At 37.8% G+C, this 16395-nt stretch overlaps 4 protein-coding genes across 7 annotated transcripts; 3 read left to right on the top strand and 1 right to left on the bottom strand.

Annotated features, from left to right (window-relative positions):
• Positions 1-1325: 1325 nt before the first annotated feature.
• Positions 1326-5083, top strand: cd59b (CD59 molecule (CD59 blood group) b). Of its 2 annotated transcripts, none has more exons than XM_079602822.1 (4): positions 1326-1438; positions 1581-1655; positions 1778-1882; positions 4594-5083. In XM_079602822.1, the coding sequence occupies exons 2-4, from the start codon at positions 1598-1600 to the stop codon at positions 4791-4793; spliced, it is 363 nt and encodes a 120-aa protein (XP_079458948.1). In that variant the 5' UTR covers positions 1326-1438; positions 1581-1597; the 3' UTR covers positions 4794-5083. The 2 variants fall into 2 exon arrangements, with proteins under 2 accessions (XP_079458948.1, XP_079458949.1); XM_079602823.1 differs by having other exon boundaries at positions 1381-1438; positions 1565-1655.
• Positions 5084-5734: 651 nt separating this feature from the next.
• On the bottom strand, positions 5735-10843 carry kcnj11l (potassium inwardly rectifying channel subfamily J member 11, like). The gene is made up of 6 exons (XM_079604540.1): positions 10709-10843; positions 9173-9363; positions 8841-9077; positions 8467-8736; positions 8010-8217; positions 5735-7035 (listed from the first exon to the last, which is right to left on the bottom strand). The coding sequence occupies exons 2-6, from the start codon at positions 9329-9331 to the stop codon at positions 6608-6610; spliced, it is 1302 nt and encodes a 433-aa protein (XP_079460666.1). The 5' UTR covers positions 9332-9363; positions 10709-10843; the 3' UTR covers positions 5735-6607.
• A 57-nt stretch (positions 10844-10900) lies between these two features.
• On the top strand, positions 10901-12261 carry bet1l (Bet1 golgi vesicular membrane trafficking protein-like). Its single transcript, XM_079604541.1, has 4 exons — positions 10901-11131; positions 11369-11454; positions 11544-11600; positions 11691-12261. Exons 1-4 carry the CDS (start codon positions 11110-11112, stop codon positions 11856-11858), a joined length of 333 nt encoding a protein of 110 aa, XP_079460667.1. The 5' UTR covers positions 10901-11109; the 3' UTR covers positions 11859-12261.
• A 1358-nt stretch (positions 12262-13619) lies between these two features.
• On the top strand, positions 13620-15655 carry arpp19b (cAMP-regulated phosphoprotein 19b). Of its 3 annotated transcripts, none has more exons than XM_079604443.1 (3): positions 13620-13723; positions 14222-14344; positions 14847-15655. In XM_079604443.1, the coding sequence occupies exons 2-3, from the start codon at positions 14225-14227 to the stop codon at positions 15015-15017; spliced, it is 291 nt and encodes a 96-aa protein (XP_079460569.1). In that variant the 5' UTR covers positions 13620-13723; positions 14222-14224; the 3' UTR covers positions 15018-15655. The 3 variants fall into 3 exon arrangements, with proteins under 3 accessions (XP_079460569.1, XP_079460567.1, XP_079460568.1); XM_079604441.1 differs by having other exon boundaries at positions 13620-13871; XM_079604442.1 differs by having other exon boundaries at positions 13682-13939.
• Positions 15656-16395: the final 740 nt, after the last annotated feature.

Below are 16395 nucleotides of genomic sequence, written 5' to 3'. Positions count from 1 at the left end.
AAACGATAGATGGTTAATGTTTTCAAAACACTTTGATACTGTTTCCTATGCAATGATGTTAGCCAATCATAACAGTGGCCGTTTAGTGACCAGCCTTAAAGGAGCAGCCCTTTAAAAACGGATAATTTCGGATAGAGTGAGGGTTGAAAATAATAGTTTTTCTGCATATAAATGTTTTCTGTGAAAAAAAAAAAACTTTATTAACATTATAAGTGAACTTCAAGGAACATATTAAAATAAAATGACCCCTTCTAAAAAAAAATCAGATATTTGAAATGTAGTGCAATTAACTTTACAGGATAACAAAATCTGGAAACTGAACCTAAAAGCACTTGCCGAAATTGACTCTTTTTCCATTTTTGAGCTGGATTAGCCAGACACACACATCATAAATGCTGCACTGAACGCCACAGCACAAACAAAGATCAAGTGCTCTTTGTTGCTTGTCTGACCACAGCTTCATTGTTCATCTGCGCCTAGATTTTGGTCCTTTAAACACAGTCCCATTCCGGCATTGTGGAAAAAGCCAATCATCACGCCTTCTGGATTTTAGCATTCTGACACTTTTCTGTTCCCTTCGGTAACGTAGGAAAAAAAAGCAACAACATGAGTTTTTGTGTGGGCTGCCACACAAATGGTGCCACTTCACTGTGTTTAAATACCAACAAATCCATGAACACCGATTGTTCTGCTGTCGCCAGATACAGATTCACAGTTGTATTTTGTGCCTTTTCAGATTCAGACTAAAATAAGGGTGCCATTGAGATGACATTTGAATTGAGTGCTTCCATGACTGCAGAAAGGCTCTGGGAAATGTGACACAGGCCTTATTGTCACCACCAGCTGCAGCGTTGGGAAACGTAGCAGAAAGGATTGGGTTTTAATTCTCGTTGTCAGTGGTTACGCTGTACAGATCGAGAGACCATTAGATTCAACTAACATCGAGAAAGATCTTTTGTTTTAAGATTCTGTATATCTTTGTGAAGGCAAATTCTGATTGTGCTCCATTTTAGGTCAAGATATAACCCTCTTCTGGCTGTGCAAGATAAGATAAGCGAAATGCAAATGTTTTTTGAGATGCGTTAAGATATGAACACATTTCTGACCTCTAAACAATTGAATGTTGAATTTGAGCTTTTTTAGCAGGAAAAACTCACCGACTACATAGAAAATGTGTAAAATGAGAACAAACGTGCTTTCAAAGGAACACCACTGACATTATATCAATAATGATCGTTAAAAATAAAGTCACATTTTTTAGGGTCCGTTTAATCTGATTTGGCATCTAGGAGAAACTCCATCAATGACATCATTCATGTAGGGCAAGGGTGAGGTTGGGCTCGAGCTCGAGCAGGGAAGAGGTGGCACGAGGAATTCTTTTGGTTCGCTGAAAAGCACAAGCTTGGACGTTTGTAACATCTGAATACTTTTGAGCAGGGTAAGTGATATTAAATACAATTCTGATGCTGCTGATGTTTTTCATATAGCTTGCATACAAGTAAATGCACACAAAAAGCTGATTTGCCTTTTCATTTCCACCAGTTTTGGTTCTGTTTCATTTCAGTTTTATCCGTCTATAGGTCGGGAAGGTTTTCTCATGATGAAGTGCTCTCTTGGACTTTTTCTGCTGGTCTGTTGTGTGTCTCTCAGCTTCGGTAAGTTAAATGCATATGGTACACTTATTGTCGGGATGGTTTCGCGTGGCTTTGGTCATGACCTCAATGCTTTTTATTCGAAACAGGCGTTAAGCATTATGGAATGCGATTCTCCTCTGCAGGCTCGTCTCTTCAATGCTACAAGTGTGAGGATTACGCTGGGGGCCATTGCTCAGTGCAGCAAGTTTGTTCTTACGAGGACGCATGTTTATATCTTCATGAGAAAGGTTGGTGGATAAAGATTTAGTATGTAGTACATTTCCTCCTGAGATCAAAAAAGGTTTGCCATTTTATATTTTTAGTTATTTTATAGTGTAGTGTATGCATTTTATTTGCAATTATTATTGTTTCATTCTTTTTGGTTTATATTATATATTATATTATATTATCCAAAAACTTTAATATCTTTGCATTACATATAAAATATCAAACAATCTACAAACAAGTGACATAAGATATTTTCTTCTTTTTTCTTTTTCAACATTTGATTTAACATTTACCAAATTTTGGAAATAAAAGCAGGCCAATAGGGTGTTACGTAATTAACCAATTTTTCCCATTGCAATGTAAATTGTTCCAGTTCACTGTTAACAAATGCTATTAACCTTTCCATTTTGTAAGTGTCCATTGTAATAAGAACTAACTTCACTTTTCTGAACTACTCTTGCAATAAGTTCTAACCAAATGATGTTGAGCAGTGTTGGGTAAGTTACTCTAAAGAAGTAATTAATTACTTTTTAAAACTGTACTTTATTAATTACTCTAAAAATATAATCACTTACTTAATATTACTTAATTAGTCAATTAAATGGCCATTGTGGTAGAAATTCCCGTACACACCTGACTTAAGTTCATCTGGGACGTCTACTGGCGACGTCCAAAGCGTCTACTGACCAATTTATCCTCTAGCACATCTCCTAATCGATATCAGATAAGTCCAACGATGTCTCGCCCCTTATGAACACTATCACTTGGGAATAAGGTCTCTAGTGTTCCACTAACCTGCCGTATCCAGACAGATTGCAGACAGTGCCTTTGAATATGCTTTAATCACGGCCAGAGAGAGTACAACAATTTGTATAGAATGGGAGCATTGCAAAGGTGACATGATTCATTACATAATTTTTCAACAAAATGAGTGGTTCTTCATATATATAATTCATCCAACCCTTCTTTTACTTGGTAAAAGCAAATCTGGATTTCTTGATTGCTTCACCAAGTCATGAGTTTATATATTTTGACAACGGTTTTTGTTTCCCCTTTTTTATATTCAGACAGGAGCCAGACACAGTTTGGCCCAAATGTTGGGGACATTTAGTTTTCAAAAGCATATAAATGTTAATCCTGCAAAAAAAATAAATGTTAGTTATGAATAATTTAAAAAAATCATAACACCATCAAAAATTTTTTTTTCCTTCCAGTAAATTGAATAAGATCGGATAACTCTCTTAAATTAAGTCACTTAAGTTGAATAAACAGTAAAAAAGTTTAGTTTTAGAGTTCAAGGGTACATTTACACGACAACGATGTACTAAAAATGGAAAAGTATTTTCCGTTCACACAGATCTGCGAAAACGACTAAAACCGCTGTATTCATGCCAGGCCAGTAGATGGCGATGTCACTTAGTAAAGAAACACTACGCACCTATAGACTGAACATGTAATACTCATGCGCATGAATTCACCATTTCCACAAATTCCAGTTTTTGGAAAACGTTTTCAAAAATGTACACTTTGAAACCAGGGGGGCAGTGTTCCGAAAGATATTGAAGCCGACCTGGGCGCCGCCATTGGCTAGCGGACCCCCACCTGCTGTTAGCATTCCATTGACTCCCATTCATTTTGGCGTCACTTTGACAGCGAATAACTTTACATCTGAGGCGTTTAAAGACACCGTTTGTCCATTGTTTATTTCTAAAGAAACACGAAAATGTATAAAAAGCTCCATTACCTTGTATCTTACGTTATGGCCCCGTAGAAGCAGTTTTTGTAAAAACAGGCTAACGATTGCGTCATACCCGCGCGACTCTGTCGCACAAGTCGAAAAATTACCGTATGGACAGGCAGAGAAGCTCGCAAGCAATCGGGAGGACGTGGAGGCATAAAGTCAAGGGAGAAGCCCATGGAGAGTGATAAAGTTGCTCCCGTTACTAGCTCATGGACAGCTAATGCTCACGCTCTCCGTCTCTGCGAGATTCGGAAGGGAATGATTCAGATTTCTCTCGGCACAGCTACTAGAAGACCTACAGGTTGCTCACGTCACATCTACGTCGTCAAGCTCAGTTTGAGCCTGCGCAGTTCGCCTTGCGATCAGGAAGTGAGTGCTTCTAATTGACTTCACTGCTCTCCGTTGAAACCTATGGGGTCGCTGTGTCCAGTTTATATACTGTCTATGTTTGAAACCCATTTTCAAAAGTTTGCGTTTCCAGGCCACAAAACGCTGCCGTCGTGTACATTAACGCCCCAAAAACGCATTATTACTTGAATACGGTGTTGTGTAAACGCCCCTTTAGAAATAGAATTGTCCATAAAACAGCCTTTAAGGTTATGTTTACACAACAACAATGTGCTAATAATGGAAAAGTTTGTCCTTTGTGTTTTTCTCGTACTTACGACAAGAATCTTCTTTAAAATCATTGCAAATAACCTCTTAAAGTTAGGATAACCTCCAACCTTTTCACAGTGATGCCATAGAAGAATCATTTTGTGTTCCCTAAAGAACAGCTTTAATGATCATTTCTTAAAATATTTTTTTTCCTCTAGTTTTGAAGAACATTTAAAAAATCTAAAGAACCTTTTTCCAATATAAAGAACCTTTTGTGCAACTAAAAGTTTCCATGGATGTTAAGGTTCTTCATGGAACCATAGACAACCTTTATTTTTAAGAGTCTATTCTATTCTATTCTATTCACTAATTAAGACATTTCTCGTTTTCCAGGTGGGAAGACCATTCGCCGGTGCATTCGATACACTGACTGCGATAACTCTCGTCTGTCCCAGCAGTTCCCGTCGATATCAGAATACACTTACAGATGTTGCAACACTGACCTGTGTAACAGCGGGCCAGTGACCGCTGCAAGCACGTCGCTCTTATTAGCGGTGCTCAGCGGCCTCTGGTCCTGCAGCATCACTGCATGATTTCACAATAGAGCTTCTTCAGAAGTGTTTTTTTGGTTGCCATACCTCTTATGGATATCTATATATTTACTATGTACCATTATTTAGCGATTGCTCGTTTTTTTACTAACCACTTATAAATCACAAAGCACTGTTTGTTGTAAATTATTTGTATTCTAATACCATTTTTTATTTAAACACATTTTATTTTATTTTGGCTGATATTTAAAAAATAATGCTGTAAAATGTTTGATCTTTTCATGTATGACCTTTGTATGTGGTACCTTTACATCAGTAAAATAATAATTTAGAAAAAAAACGTGATTTTCTGATTTTCTACGTTCTAAACATTTTTAAAGAAATACTGATGTTTGGGTGTTTGCGTTGCCTTACTCTACCAACTTAAATGTTCAGTTTCAAATGACCTGCAACAGTTCAAGTGTCCATTCAGCACCGCGGACAGCTCCACTAACTAGCCATTCTAATTCAGCACCTAAAGCTGCGTTCACACCGTGTCGTAATTACTGTAAATAAAGCTTTGTATGCTTTCCAATCGCTCTCGCTGTACTTTTACGTCATACACTGATCGGTCAGCACAGCGCTGCTTCAAGTCGAACACACCTTAAATCTGCAGTGGTCAGGTGGTACAACGGCCACGTGGTACAAGTCCTTGCTCTCAGAGAATTACAGTTCAGAATCGTCACGGTAATAACGACATGGTGTGAACGCACCTTAACACTGAGTAAAAAGAGGAATATATGTATTCAGTACTAGACTGCTGGATTTGAAACAGCTGATTTTAAAATCTCCACCATTAGAACGCAGATGAACCCGCTGCCCTCTGAATACCAATCGCTGCAAAGTCTCTAAAAGTAAACTCTGCCCAGCTGTTGATCTCTAATCCTGTGATATAACACACACGTTTTCTCCAAAAAATAAAGAAAACTCCTTCAGTCAGATATAAAAAACGTCATTTGCTTTATTAATTACATGAAATACATCAAATAAAAGAACCCGCTGATATGTAAACAGTGAAATCAACACGGAATGTATTCTCTAGTGGTCATTTAAATAGCTTAGGGGGACACTAACATGATGTGTTCAATCAGGTCCTCTAGTTCACACACAATTGCACAAGGCCACACGATGTAAACACACAATATGTCGACATTTACAGTCACGGTAAAAACAGAAAAGTCACATAAACACGATCACATCTCATAAAACAAGATGAGAACACAAAAAGGCAAAGGACTGAACTGGAATATTTTTTTAAAAAGGGTTAATGGTATCAAAACCCAACTTACAAACATATACAGCTGCCTCATGTTTGCTTCAACAGCAGCAGCAATATTTTTTAGTCAGGGTCGATGCCATATTTAATTTGACATGAATGAAAAGAAAGCTGTGGAGTGTAGAACAAGTCTGTCGATCCATTTGAGCCACAAAACTGCGCTGCTTTTCCATTGTTTTTCTATGCAAACATGCGCTAGACGGATGCATTTGAGTGCAGTTGTGTACTTCTGTACTTCTATGCCCCACAGCCATTTTTATTCTCTTCAAACTATGTATGGCGTCTACCCTAACCAGGCTCCATGCCTTGACTATTACATTTTTTTGTCAAAACAATCCTAAAAATGCATTATATTGCTGGCAGTACAGGACAAAATCTACAAGACATTCTCAGTTGTCCATGTTTTGACAGTTTTCAAAACATGTGTAGTATAAAACCTATTTGAGACCTATTTGTTATTTATAATATGTTTGACTATTAACCGCTAGATCACTTCTACTTCCATATCTAAAAACAAAACCAAAAAGGTTTTTGTTGTTCTCTAATCGCTCAAGTCCTCAATTGTCTCTTCTTCGATCTCTCTGCCTATCTCCTCAAGTTTCACCGTTTTCTTTTGACCCTTCTTCTCGTCCTCTTTCTCCGCCGTCACGTACCACGGCTTGGCTGCCGCCTCATCGCAGGCCCTGCCGCCCCCCCTCCTGTACCCGCCCCGTCCCGCCCTCACCAGCCCCCAGCCCTGAGGTTTACCCTCATGGGGTCCGCTGTCCTGAACACCCCTGGTCTGGTCCAGCTCCTTGGCACTGAGGGCCGGCATCCGGACGGGAACAGTGTTCCCAAATTTGGAGTAGTCGACCGAGTAGCGGCCATCCTCCTCCGTCATAATGGAGACGAAACGCCGACCCCACAAGATCTCCTCCGGTGTGTAGGATGTGCGGGCCTGCATTGTGATGCCGGTGGTCTCCACAACACCTGGAAGAACAGACACATTGGCTCGGTTTCAAAAACTAGAGAGCTATATAGGCAGCAACCTTATAAGATTTTCAGTTTATCTTTTAAATTTAGTGTTCGTTTTCACTCTTTCATTGCTCATTTTAGTTTGCTTTCTTCCAGTTTTCTAGTTTCAGTTTATCTAGTTTTTTATTTTAGTTTTAGCATTTTAGGGCCGCCAAAGTTAATGTTGATCATGAAAATGTTTTCATTCAGTTTTCATTTCATTAACGACTACCTGGAAATTGATTTGACATTAGCATGTTGCTAAGCTAATGGTGCAATACGCTAAAAAGCTTTAAAAAAACGTAATAAATATGGGTAAAACTGCCAATTTTTTATTATATTCAAATATTGTTTGTCTTTTCAATTGGGTGTAGTTTCAGATTAGTGTTAGTTTCCTCTCTTTTATGGCTCATTTTAGTTTTTTCTGCATTTTCCAGTTTCAGTTTATTTAGGTTTTATTTTAGCTTTAGTATTTTAGGGCTGCCAAAGTTAATGGGCTAACTATCATTTGAAAATGTCTCAGCACAGTCTAGTGTTTTGATATCTATACTTGCTTTTTCATAATTAATTCAGGTTGATTGTAAAGGTTTCAAGTTTTATAATATACCATATATCAAACACTACTACTAAAATGTATTTGTGGCAATATTTAATGTATTTTTTTAGCTATTTTATAAATAATGGGTTAAATATGGGGTAAAACTGTCCAAATGTAATTATATTAAAATATTTGTATCAATACTTTCTAGTATTGAATGCAAAAATAAGCTTTCTTCAGCGTCTTTGCTTCATCCAGCATGTTTATTTTTCATCAAACTCAATGCAAGGCAAAGAGTTTGGAACAGGGGTTCCTTTAGAAATAACTTTAGCTTCTATCATCCCACAAAATGGTTACCTCAATAGGTTGTGTATCAAAAAGATTACAATCAAGAGAAATGCACTCCATTCACCTTCCAAAATGACAATGATCTCCAGGTCTTCGGTAGCCAGCGACTGCGCCGAGACCTCGTACAGCGGACTTCCTCTGTCAATAGTGTGACTGATTATAAGCGGAGAGACGAGGAATATGCCGTTGCTCCTGAGAGGGTTTTCCACCTGGATATCGAGCTGACAAACAGGAATCACCTCACCCTCCGCTGTCACTGTCCGCCGAATCACCTGAGGGACAAAAGGTGAAATTCAACTCAAGAAGTTCTGGACAGAAGTGATGCCATAGCATAGAATAACCATTTTGGGTTCCCCAAAGAACTTTTCAGTGCTCTTAAAATAACATTTTAATCACCTAAAGTACTATTTTCCTCTATAAAGAACCTTCTGTCCAATGGAAATGTTTCATAGATGTTAAAAGTTTTTCATGGAAACCAATAAAGAACCTTTATTTCTAAAAGAGTAGAAGATGTTTGTCACCTGCAGCTGAATGGTGGCCGAGATGATCATGCTCTTCCTCAGATCCCCGACGCGGAACATAAGCGTCGGTCTGCCGTTCCGCGGGGCAATGACAGCGTTTCGCGAGAAGATGAGGGTTTCTGCTCGCCGGTTGGCTTGGGCCGTCTTCATGAACACGCAGCCCAGCATGATGGCGTTGATGATCAGGCCTAGAATGTTCTGGATGATGAGGACTATGATGGCCAGCGGACATTCCTCCGTCACCATTCGTCCTCCAAAACCAATAGTGACCTGATATTACAGACACATATTGATTGCGTTATCTTACAACCCAATTTAGGTGCACTAAGCTCAGCTGATACTGTTCTAGATAAGGTCAACTATTGGTCAGTTACCTGAACCTCAATGGAAAAGAGAAAAGCAGATGTGAAGGAGTGAATGGAAGTGACACACGGCACCGGCCCGGGCTCGTTGGGATCTCGAGGCTCCAGATCACCGTGAGCGAACGCCAAGAGCCACCAAACCATAGCAAAGAGCATCCAAGAGCAGAGGAATGCTGAAGTGAAGATGAGGAGGGAATGCTGCCATTTGAGGTCCACCATTGTGGTGAACACATCTTGGAGAAACCGGCCCTGAGAAGCAATAACGTCATCATTTCATCTGTTGTCTAATAACATGTTATACAACAATATTTGAACATTTTGCTTGGACCAGAGTTGATCTGCACCTGTTCTCGTATATTCTTGTGGGCAACATTACACGAGCCGCTCTTGGTGATGAAACGCGCTCTCTGTGACTTTGGCCGGGTGCGACTGGGTTGTGCGGCGTCTTCAGCGAGTCGTGTCAACAGGAACCCATCAGGCATAAGGCCTTTACGGGCCAACATTATGATAATCTGTGGCTGATTGGTGCTCCACACTACAAAAAGAACAATCAAACGGATATATACATTTAAATATACATTGGCAATAAGAGTTTGACTATTTAACACAATTAAAAAAATATTTAGGCCTATATTTAAGGTGAATGTCATTTAATTGCATAAACATTTTCATCCATTTGAATTTCAGTTTCAATGAACTAGGCTTATAAATTTAACATGATGTATAATTGTCAGTCATGCATAAATGAAACAAGGAGAGTTATGTAATAGTACAAATGTCAGCGAATATGTTTTTAATGCGCAATAATCAGGTTTCTATGTATATCATCAATAAATCCAATTTATTATATGTAAACCATATCTCATACTAACTGAATCTTGCTTGTTCCACAGCTAGCCATTTTTTAAACCATGTTCATACTTTTACATTTATTTTTCACTTAGATTAACACTTAATAGATTTATGCTGATTATTATCAATTTAAATAAATACACTTAGAAAGTATGATCAATTAAAATCTAATACATACAAATACTTAATACGCTATGGCATAATTATTTTCTAATTAATATTATTATAATATATATTTGTTTATTTATTGTGTGTGTGTGTGTGTGTGTGTGTGTGTGTGTGTGTGTGTGTGTGTGTGTGTGTGTGTGTGTGTGTGTGTGTGTGTGTGTGTGTGTGTGTGTGTGTGTGAGTATGTGTGTGTAAAGATTACATGAAAGAGATTACACTAGTGAAAATGGTTCTACTATACATTGTTTTTGTATAAATTCTACTATAATTCAATACAAAAATCTCTGTCATGTAACTTCACTACAAATTATATTATATGTTATTCAAATATATATTTTAAGAAGTTATTTTATAATAATAGCATTTAAGTGAGTTTAACAGAAACCTTACTTGCATTTTTAAAAAGGTTTGTGATTCTGGAATAATTGCAACTAAACTTCGCATATTTCCCTAATTTAAATGCATATTAAAGCTATGTATGTAGTGCGTTGTATTCTGTTGATATATGAAATATATTTATCGTACATTAAGAGGATTCAGAGGACAGTGGTGTGTGATCATTCAACACAATCACTGAAATATCACACATCTCACTTCTGTTAAAACCAACAGTTAATTATATTTAGAAATGTCAATTTTTTTCCCGCTTTATGTTGTGTATCTGGAAATACATCGTCTTCAATAGATATGTAACGTTATTATATAGGCTATTTAATTGAATGCATCTTCGTTACAAAACCCACACGAGCCGTTGTAGATGCAAATATTATCGGATTTAATTATGCAATCCTTGTTTTTGCATTTTGCGATTCGTCGTTTTGATAGGATAATCAAGGTTATTATAACATAAAGATGCTTACCAGCACACCAGTGACACGCGCTGTTTATTTCATATCGATGTCGTTTAAAAAAAAATTACCCAAACAAAATGTTTAAAGAGCGAACGTTAAGCAGATGGCTGGCTAGGAAGCTTATGCAATCAGACAGAGTCCTTATGATAGAAAAATGAATGACTGGCGGACAAACATATCCCACAATGCTCTCGCGGCTGCTGCGCTACAGTGAACGCTCAGCTGTGCTGCTCAGCGGTTCGCTTTGTGATAACTGTGCGCTGTTTTACAGTTGTCAACAATTTTACTCAACTCATATTTCTTGGTATTTGTTTTAGACGTCATTTACAGTTAAAACGAACAGTTTTTGTTAGTGTCCGGCGTGTTTTAGAGTGTTTTTTGGGGGTTGTTAGCTTATTAGCTCTTTAAAAATGGCTGATCCGTGGAATCGAGGTAAGTGACACGTAGCAGCAGTTTTCTTTGAAAATAGTTATATTTTCATTTCGACTATTTTATTAGTATATACACAAAATATTTTAATTTTATGATGCTTCTCTGGTCGAAAACCAACATTTATTGTTGCTGTTGTCAGTATAGGTAAACTTGAATCTGAAAGTGATCAGATATAAAGTCATATTGGTGTCAAGTTATGTTAAGTTTTAATAACAGCTCATTTTGTTGAACTGACAGGACATGGTGCTGTTGATGACATGCTGGACGCTGAAAACAAGCTGATGGCAGACAATCTGGCCAGTAAAGTCTCTAGACTCAAGTCTGTAAGTTAGCTTTCATATAAACACTGTATATGATCTTAAAATAAGCTGTCATGTTGTTGCATTTAAATGTCTTTTGGTTTCATCCACAGCTGGCATACGACATTGACAAAGAGGCTGAGGAACAGAATTCCTACTTGGATGGCATGGTGTGTGTGTGTGTTATCAGTGTTAATGTTGTATTTGCAATGTTGGCATATGGGTGTAACTTATCATGTTTTACATCCTTGTTTACTCAGGACTCCAATTTTCTCAGTGCAACTGGCCTGTTGACTGGAAGCGTAAAGAGGTTTTCCACAATGGTACGATCCGGCCGAGACAACCGAAAAATCCTGTGTTACGTGTCAATCGGCCTGGTTGTGGTCTTCTTCCTGCTGTACTATCTCGTGACACGGATCCAGAACTAATGGGTCATTTGCTAATGTTTTAGGACAGTTTTCTCAGTTCTATGAGAATTTTTTGGGATTCTCTGTCTGATCCTATTATGAGGAGATTTCAGTGAACTGTACAGCGGATGTCTTTCCATTAATATTAAAAAGAATGACTGCAGTTTGAGGGTGATTTATCACATTTAACTCTAAGCAAACCCTTTGTTTACACTCTTAAAAGTGGTCTATTCAGTGTATATTTTTATTCATGATCGAAAGAAACATGCCACGGACCAATATTTGTTGTTTCACTTCAAATTAATTAAAAACATATTTTTTCAAATTCCATGATTTATATTTTTATCATTGTAGAATATGTAAGAACATTTAACTAACAGTTGTTTTCTAAAATTATGGAAATTAAAATGAGTTTTAATGCCTACATTGTGTTTTTTTTCTTGAGCTTTTTTATCCAGGTTACCGGTAGATAAAGTCCTTGCATGATGTCTGCTTAAAACTACTGGGTATATCTGACCCTCAAGATCAGTTATGACATAACATTTATTTGTTGAAATCTGCAAATATTTAAAGAATCTTCAGGGGTTGGACAATGAAACTGAAACACCTGGTTTTAGACCACAATAAATAATTAGTATGGTGTAGGGCCTTTTTTTGCGGCCAATACATCATCAATTTTACTTGGGAAAGGCAGACACAAGTCCTTCACAGAGGTCAGAGGGGTTTTGATTCATTCCTCTTCCAGAACAGTGGCCGGATCACTGTGATTCTGGTGGAGGAAAACCTTTTGTGACTTGCTCCTCCCCAATACCCCAAAGCTTGATGTTTTTTCCCAAAATATCCACAACAGGTTTTTTTTTTCTTTCTTTTTTTTTCATCATAATACACCGAAGTGACTCAAAAATATATAGATATATATCTTATTTAATACATGAATTTTTAAGGCCCCTACATTTTCAACAATTTACCTATCCTCATATATCAATATCAAATTTATTTCCTGAACACAGTTGTGGGGTTGAACGTGAGATTGAATAAGTGCACTCAATAACGTCCACAATGGTTTCGGACACCCAAATGGCTGTTCCCACAAATAGTGCCCTATTTAAAGTGTTTTGGCTTTTACTATGAAGATGTTAGCCTTACCGACTGTTATCTATAATCTAGTGTGCTCCAAAACAATAACAAAATCGCATTTAAAAGACCAAACCTATACTTGAAAATGAAAATCAGGTTGATATCAGAATCCAACTTCAGATTGACGTTAATCACCAACGTTGGACAGACGTTGTATTGTGGTTGAAAATGAAAATCGGGTTGACGTCAGAAACCAACATCAGTCGGGTTCTGACATCAACCCGACTTTCCTTTACAACCAAAATGCAACCCCTGCAACCAAAATCATCCACCCATCACCATTGTTTTTTAAATGTAGTGAAGTTAAAGTAAAAAGTTTCCAGAAAAAAATAATACTCAAGTAAAGTACAGATACTCAAAATGTGTACTTAAGTACAGTACTCAAGTAAATGTTCTTTGTTACTGTCTACCTCTGACTACATACCTTCTGCAAAGTGATTGATAGTTCATAATTTTCTAGCAAAGTAAAAGGCCTTTTAGCATAATTCTAAAACTTTCCACCTTCAGGATACGGTACATGTGTCTTTGTGCTGTGAAATATTTAATTAATTCATTCATTAAGTAAACCTACGAATAACTTTTATATTGTGAGTAATCTAATATTTCAAGAAATTATACAAAACACAAATGCCGCTGGTCTCCTCCAGTCCGCGAGGCGGCGCCGCAGCGCATAGTGACTGTGCGAGTCGCTCTCCGTTTCTCGCGAAGAAGAACATTTAGGATTTTCAAGACAGCAGCAGCAGCGGACGGTCAGTTAACAACATCTCCTGACGGCTCTCCGAGGGCGAAGCAAAGCCAAGTGTGCCGGTTTTTTGTGTTTTGTTTTCTTTTGTGTTTTTTTGCATTTAATTTGTCGAGATGTCCGGTGAAGTGGAGGCGAGCACAGAGGAGCAGCAGGTTCGCTCATTCAAACACGTTTTTGGAAGAGGCCGTAGCGCATCTGACAGTGTGATCGCGCTCATTCAGTAATGAAAGCCTCGTTGTTGAAATTATACTAGTATTTTTTTTACTAGTCTTTTTACTAGTGTGTGTAGAACCGTTTTAATATTTAGAATTGTCAATTTATTTATATATATATACATAAGTGTAAAACTTGACTTTTTAGTGAAGCAAATAAGTTGTCAAATTAACTAACCATTGCTGTTTTTCTGTTTATGCTGCTGTTCAATGCAGCTTTTATCAGTAATGTGTTTCCTGTGGTTTATGAAATTTAGTATGAAGTGTTTTTGTTCTCACATCTAATGTAGGAGATGCAGGACACTGTTGTAAGTCCAGAAAAAGCTGAGGAGGTCAAACTGAAGGCCCGATACCCTCATCTTGGGACTAGGCCTGGCGGGTCGGATATGTTGCGAAAAAGACTACAAAAGGGGGTACGGTGTCGAAACGGATTTTAATGGATAGTTCACCCAAAAACGGAAATTCTTTCATCAATGACTAGCCTTCATCTCGTTACAAACCCATAAGACTTTTGTCCATCTTCAGAATACAAATGATTTTTTTTTTTATGGAATCTGAGAGATTTCTGTCCCTCCATTGACAACTACACACTTTGATGCTTCAAAAAGTTCATAGAGATCATAACTTAACTGTACAGTAATTGAGTGGAATTTCTGAAGTGACTTGATCGGTTTGTACATTTTCTTCAGAAAATTTGGACTAAACTGCTTAATTCATATGGATTAGTTTTACCATCTTTTTATGAACTTTTTGAAGCATCAAAGTGTGTAGCTGTCAATGGAGGGACCGAAATCTCTCAGATTTCATTAAAAAGATCTTCATTTGTGTTCTGAAGATGAACGAGTCTTGCGTGTTTAGAGTGACATGAGGGCGAGTAAACAAGAGAACAATAACGGACTTGATTTTTCCTTTCAGCAAAAATACTTTGACTCGGGTGACTACAACATGGCCAAAGCCAAGATGAAGAACAAACAGCTCCCGACTGCCGCGGCGGAGAAGGCCGAGGTCACCGGAGACCACATTCTCACTCCTCAGGACCTTCCCCAGCGGAAGCAGTCTCTGGTGGCCAGCAAACTCGCCGTCTGACGCCTGCTCTTTCCATCGGTCGTGTTCATTGTTTTGTCTTTCTTTTGCTCTTTTCTTACTCTTTTTGTCTTTGGCTGTAGAAACGCTCTCAATTTAATATTTTGACAAGGAAATCTGTAGATTGCTGCTTCCAATGCACATGGATTTAACCGTACAGTTAAATGTATCGCTTCAATGCCACGGTTTAAACATGGTAATCTGACCGATTGAGTCGGATCGGCATTGTTTTAGGGTTTTACACTTTTTCAACCACTATTTTTGTGCATGTCTTGAAAAAAGACCTGTGTGAACAGATATGGACCTGACTTGAAATAATCACATCCACCTCTTCTGCCGAAACTGTGCCTGTTTGAAGAAAGAAAAGGCCTCGTAGACGTTAGATAGTTGAGCTGAAAAAACAAACAAATCGAAACGCTCTTAAAGTTCGTTCGTTGAGATTTGCGGTTTGCATCCTACTTGTTGATGATGAAAATGGCCTTAAAACGGTCATTCGCCCACATTGAAGAGTGTGTTGACCTCTTAACTGTCACGTCTAGGATGTGTTGCCGGAACAACTGTAATGATTTATCTGAGCTGTACAAAAGTTTACTGTCACAACTGTGCCATTTGTTTTGTAAATAAAATTGTTTTGGACGTGTGATTTGTGACCAAGTATTGTTTTTGAGCTCTGTGAGTATTTCTTGTCTTTAAAGGTAGCAGAATTGATGTTTAAAAATAAAATAATTTTAAATACTTAGCCACAAGCACTGTCATTTAGCAATAACATTTTCATGAAGTGCACTCTTGGTAAAGTGGCTTGTACTAGGGTCTAGACAAACCTTGATGATTATTAAAACGAATTCACTTTGGCCTTTCCTTTTTAATTTGACCCCTATGTTAAGTTAACTTATAGTTAGCAAATGCTTTATTAAGCTTGATCTGGTTTCTGACAGAATTTTCAAGAAATACATTTGAATTATGCTGTTTTTTCTGCCTGCCTGGGCGGAGTGCAGTAACTCATAATCGCCGCAAGGCGGCACTGTTCTTACAAGACTTTTTTAATATATTTTTTTTGTTCGAGCGATTATATCGACAAAACCAAGATGACGAACAAAGAGCTTCTGGTAGCATCAGAGAAGACATGGATATACTAATAATCATCTCTCGTTTGGAGTATGCATTGCTTTAATACCTATTCCTGAGCGGGAGTGCAGTAACTCACAATCGCCACAAGGCGGCACTGTTCTCACGGCGGTCATTGCCACGGCGACTTTTTTTTTTTTTTTTTTTTTTACTACGGGTCACACAACTATGGTAACAACGTGTAAAATAAAACAGAAAAGGGAAGTATATTGTACAAAAGTATTGGAAATAACAAAGAAAAAAGAATGGCTCGTTC

Source organism: Phoxinus phoxinus (assembly GCF_949152265.1).
Source record: "Phoxinus phoxinus genome assembly, chromosome: 25".
Classification (NCBI taxonomy): Eukaryota; Metazoa; Chordata; class Actinopteri; order Cypriniformes; family Leuciscidae; genus Phoxinus; species Phoxinus phoxinus.
Note: the sequence above shows the minus strand (reverse complement) of the source record. Positions and strands in the feature narration are given on the sequence as shown.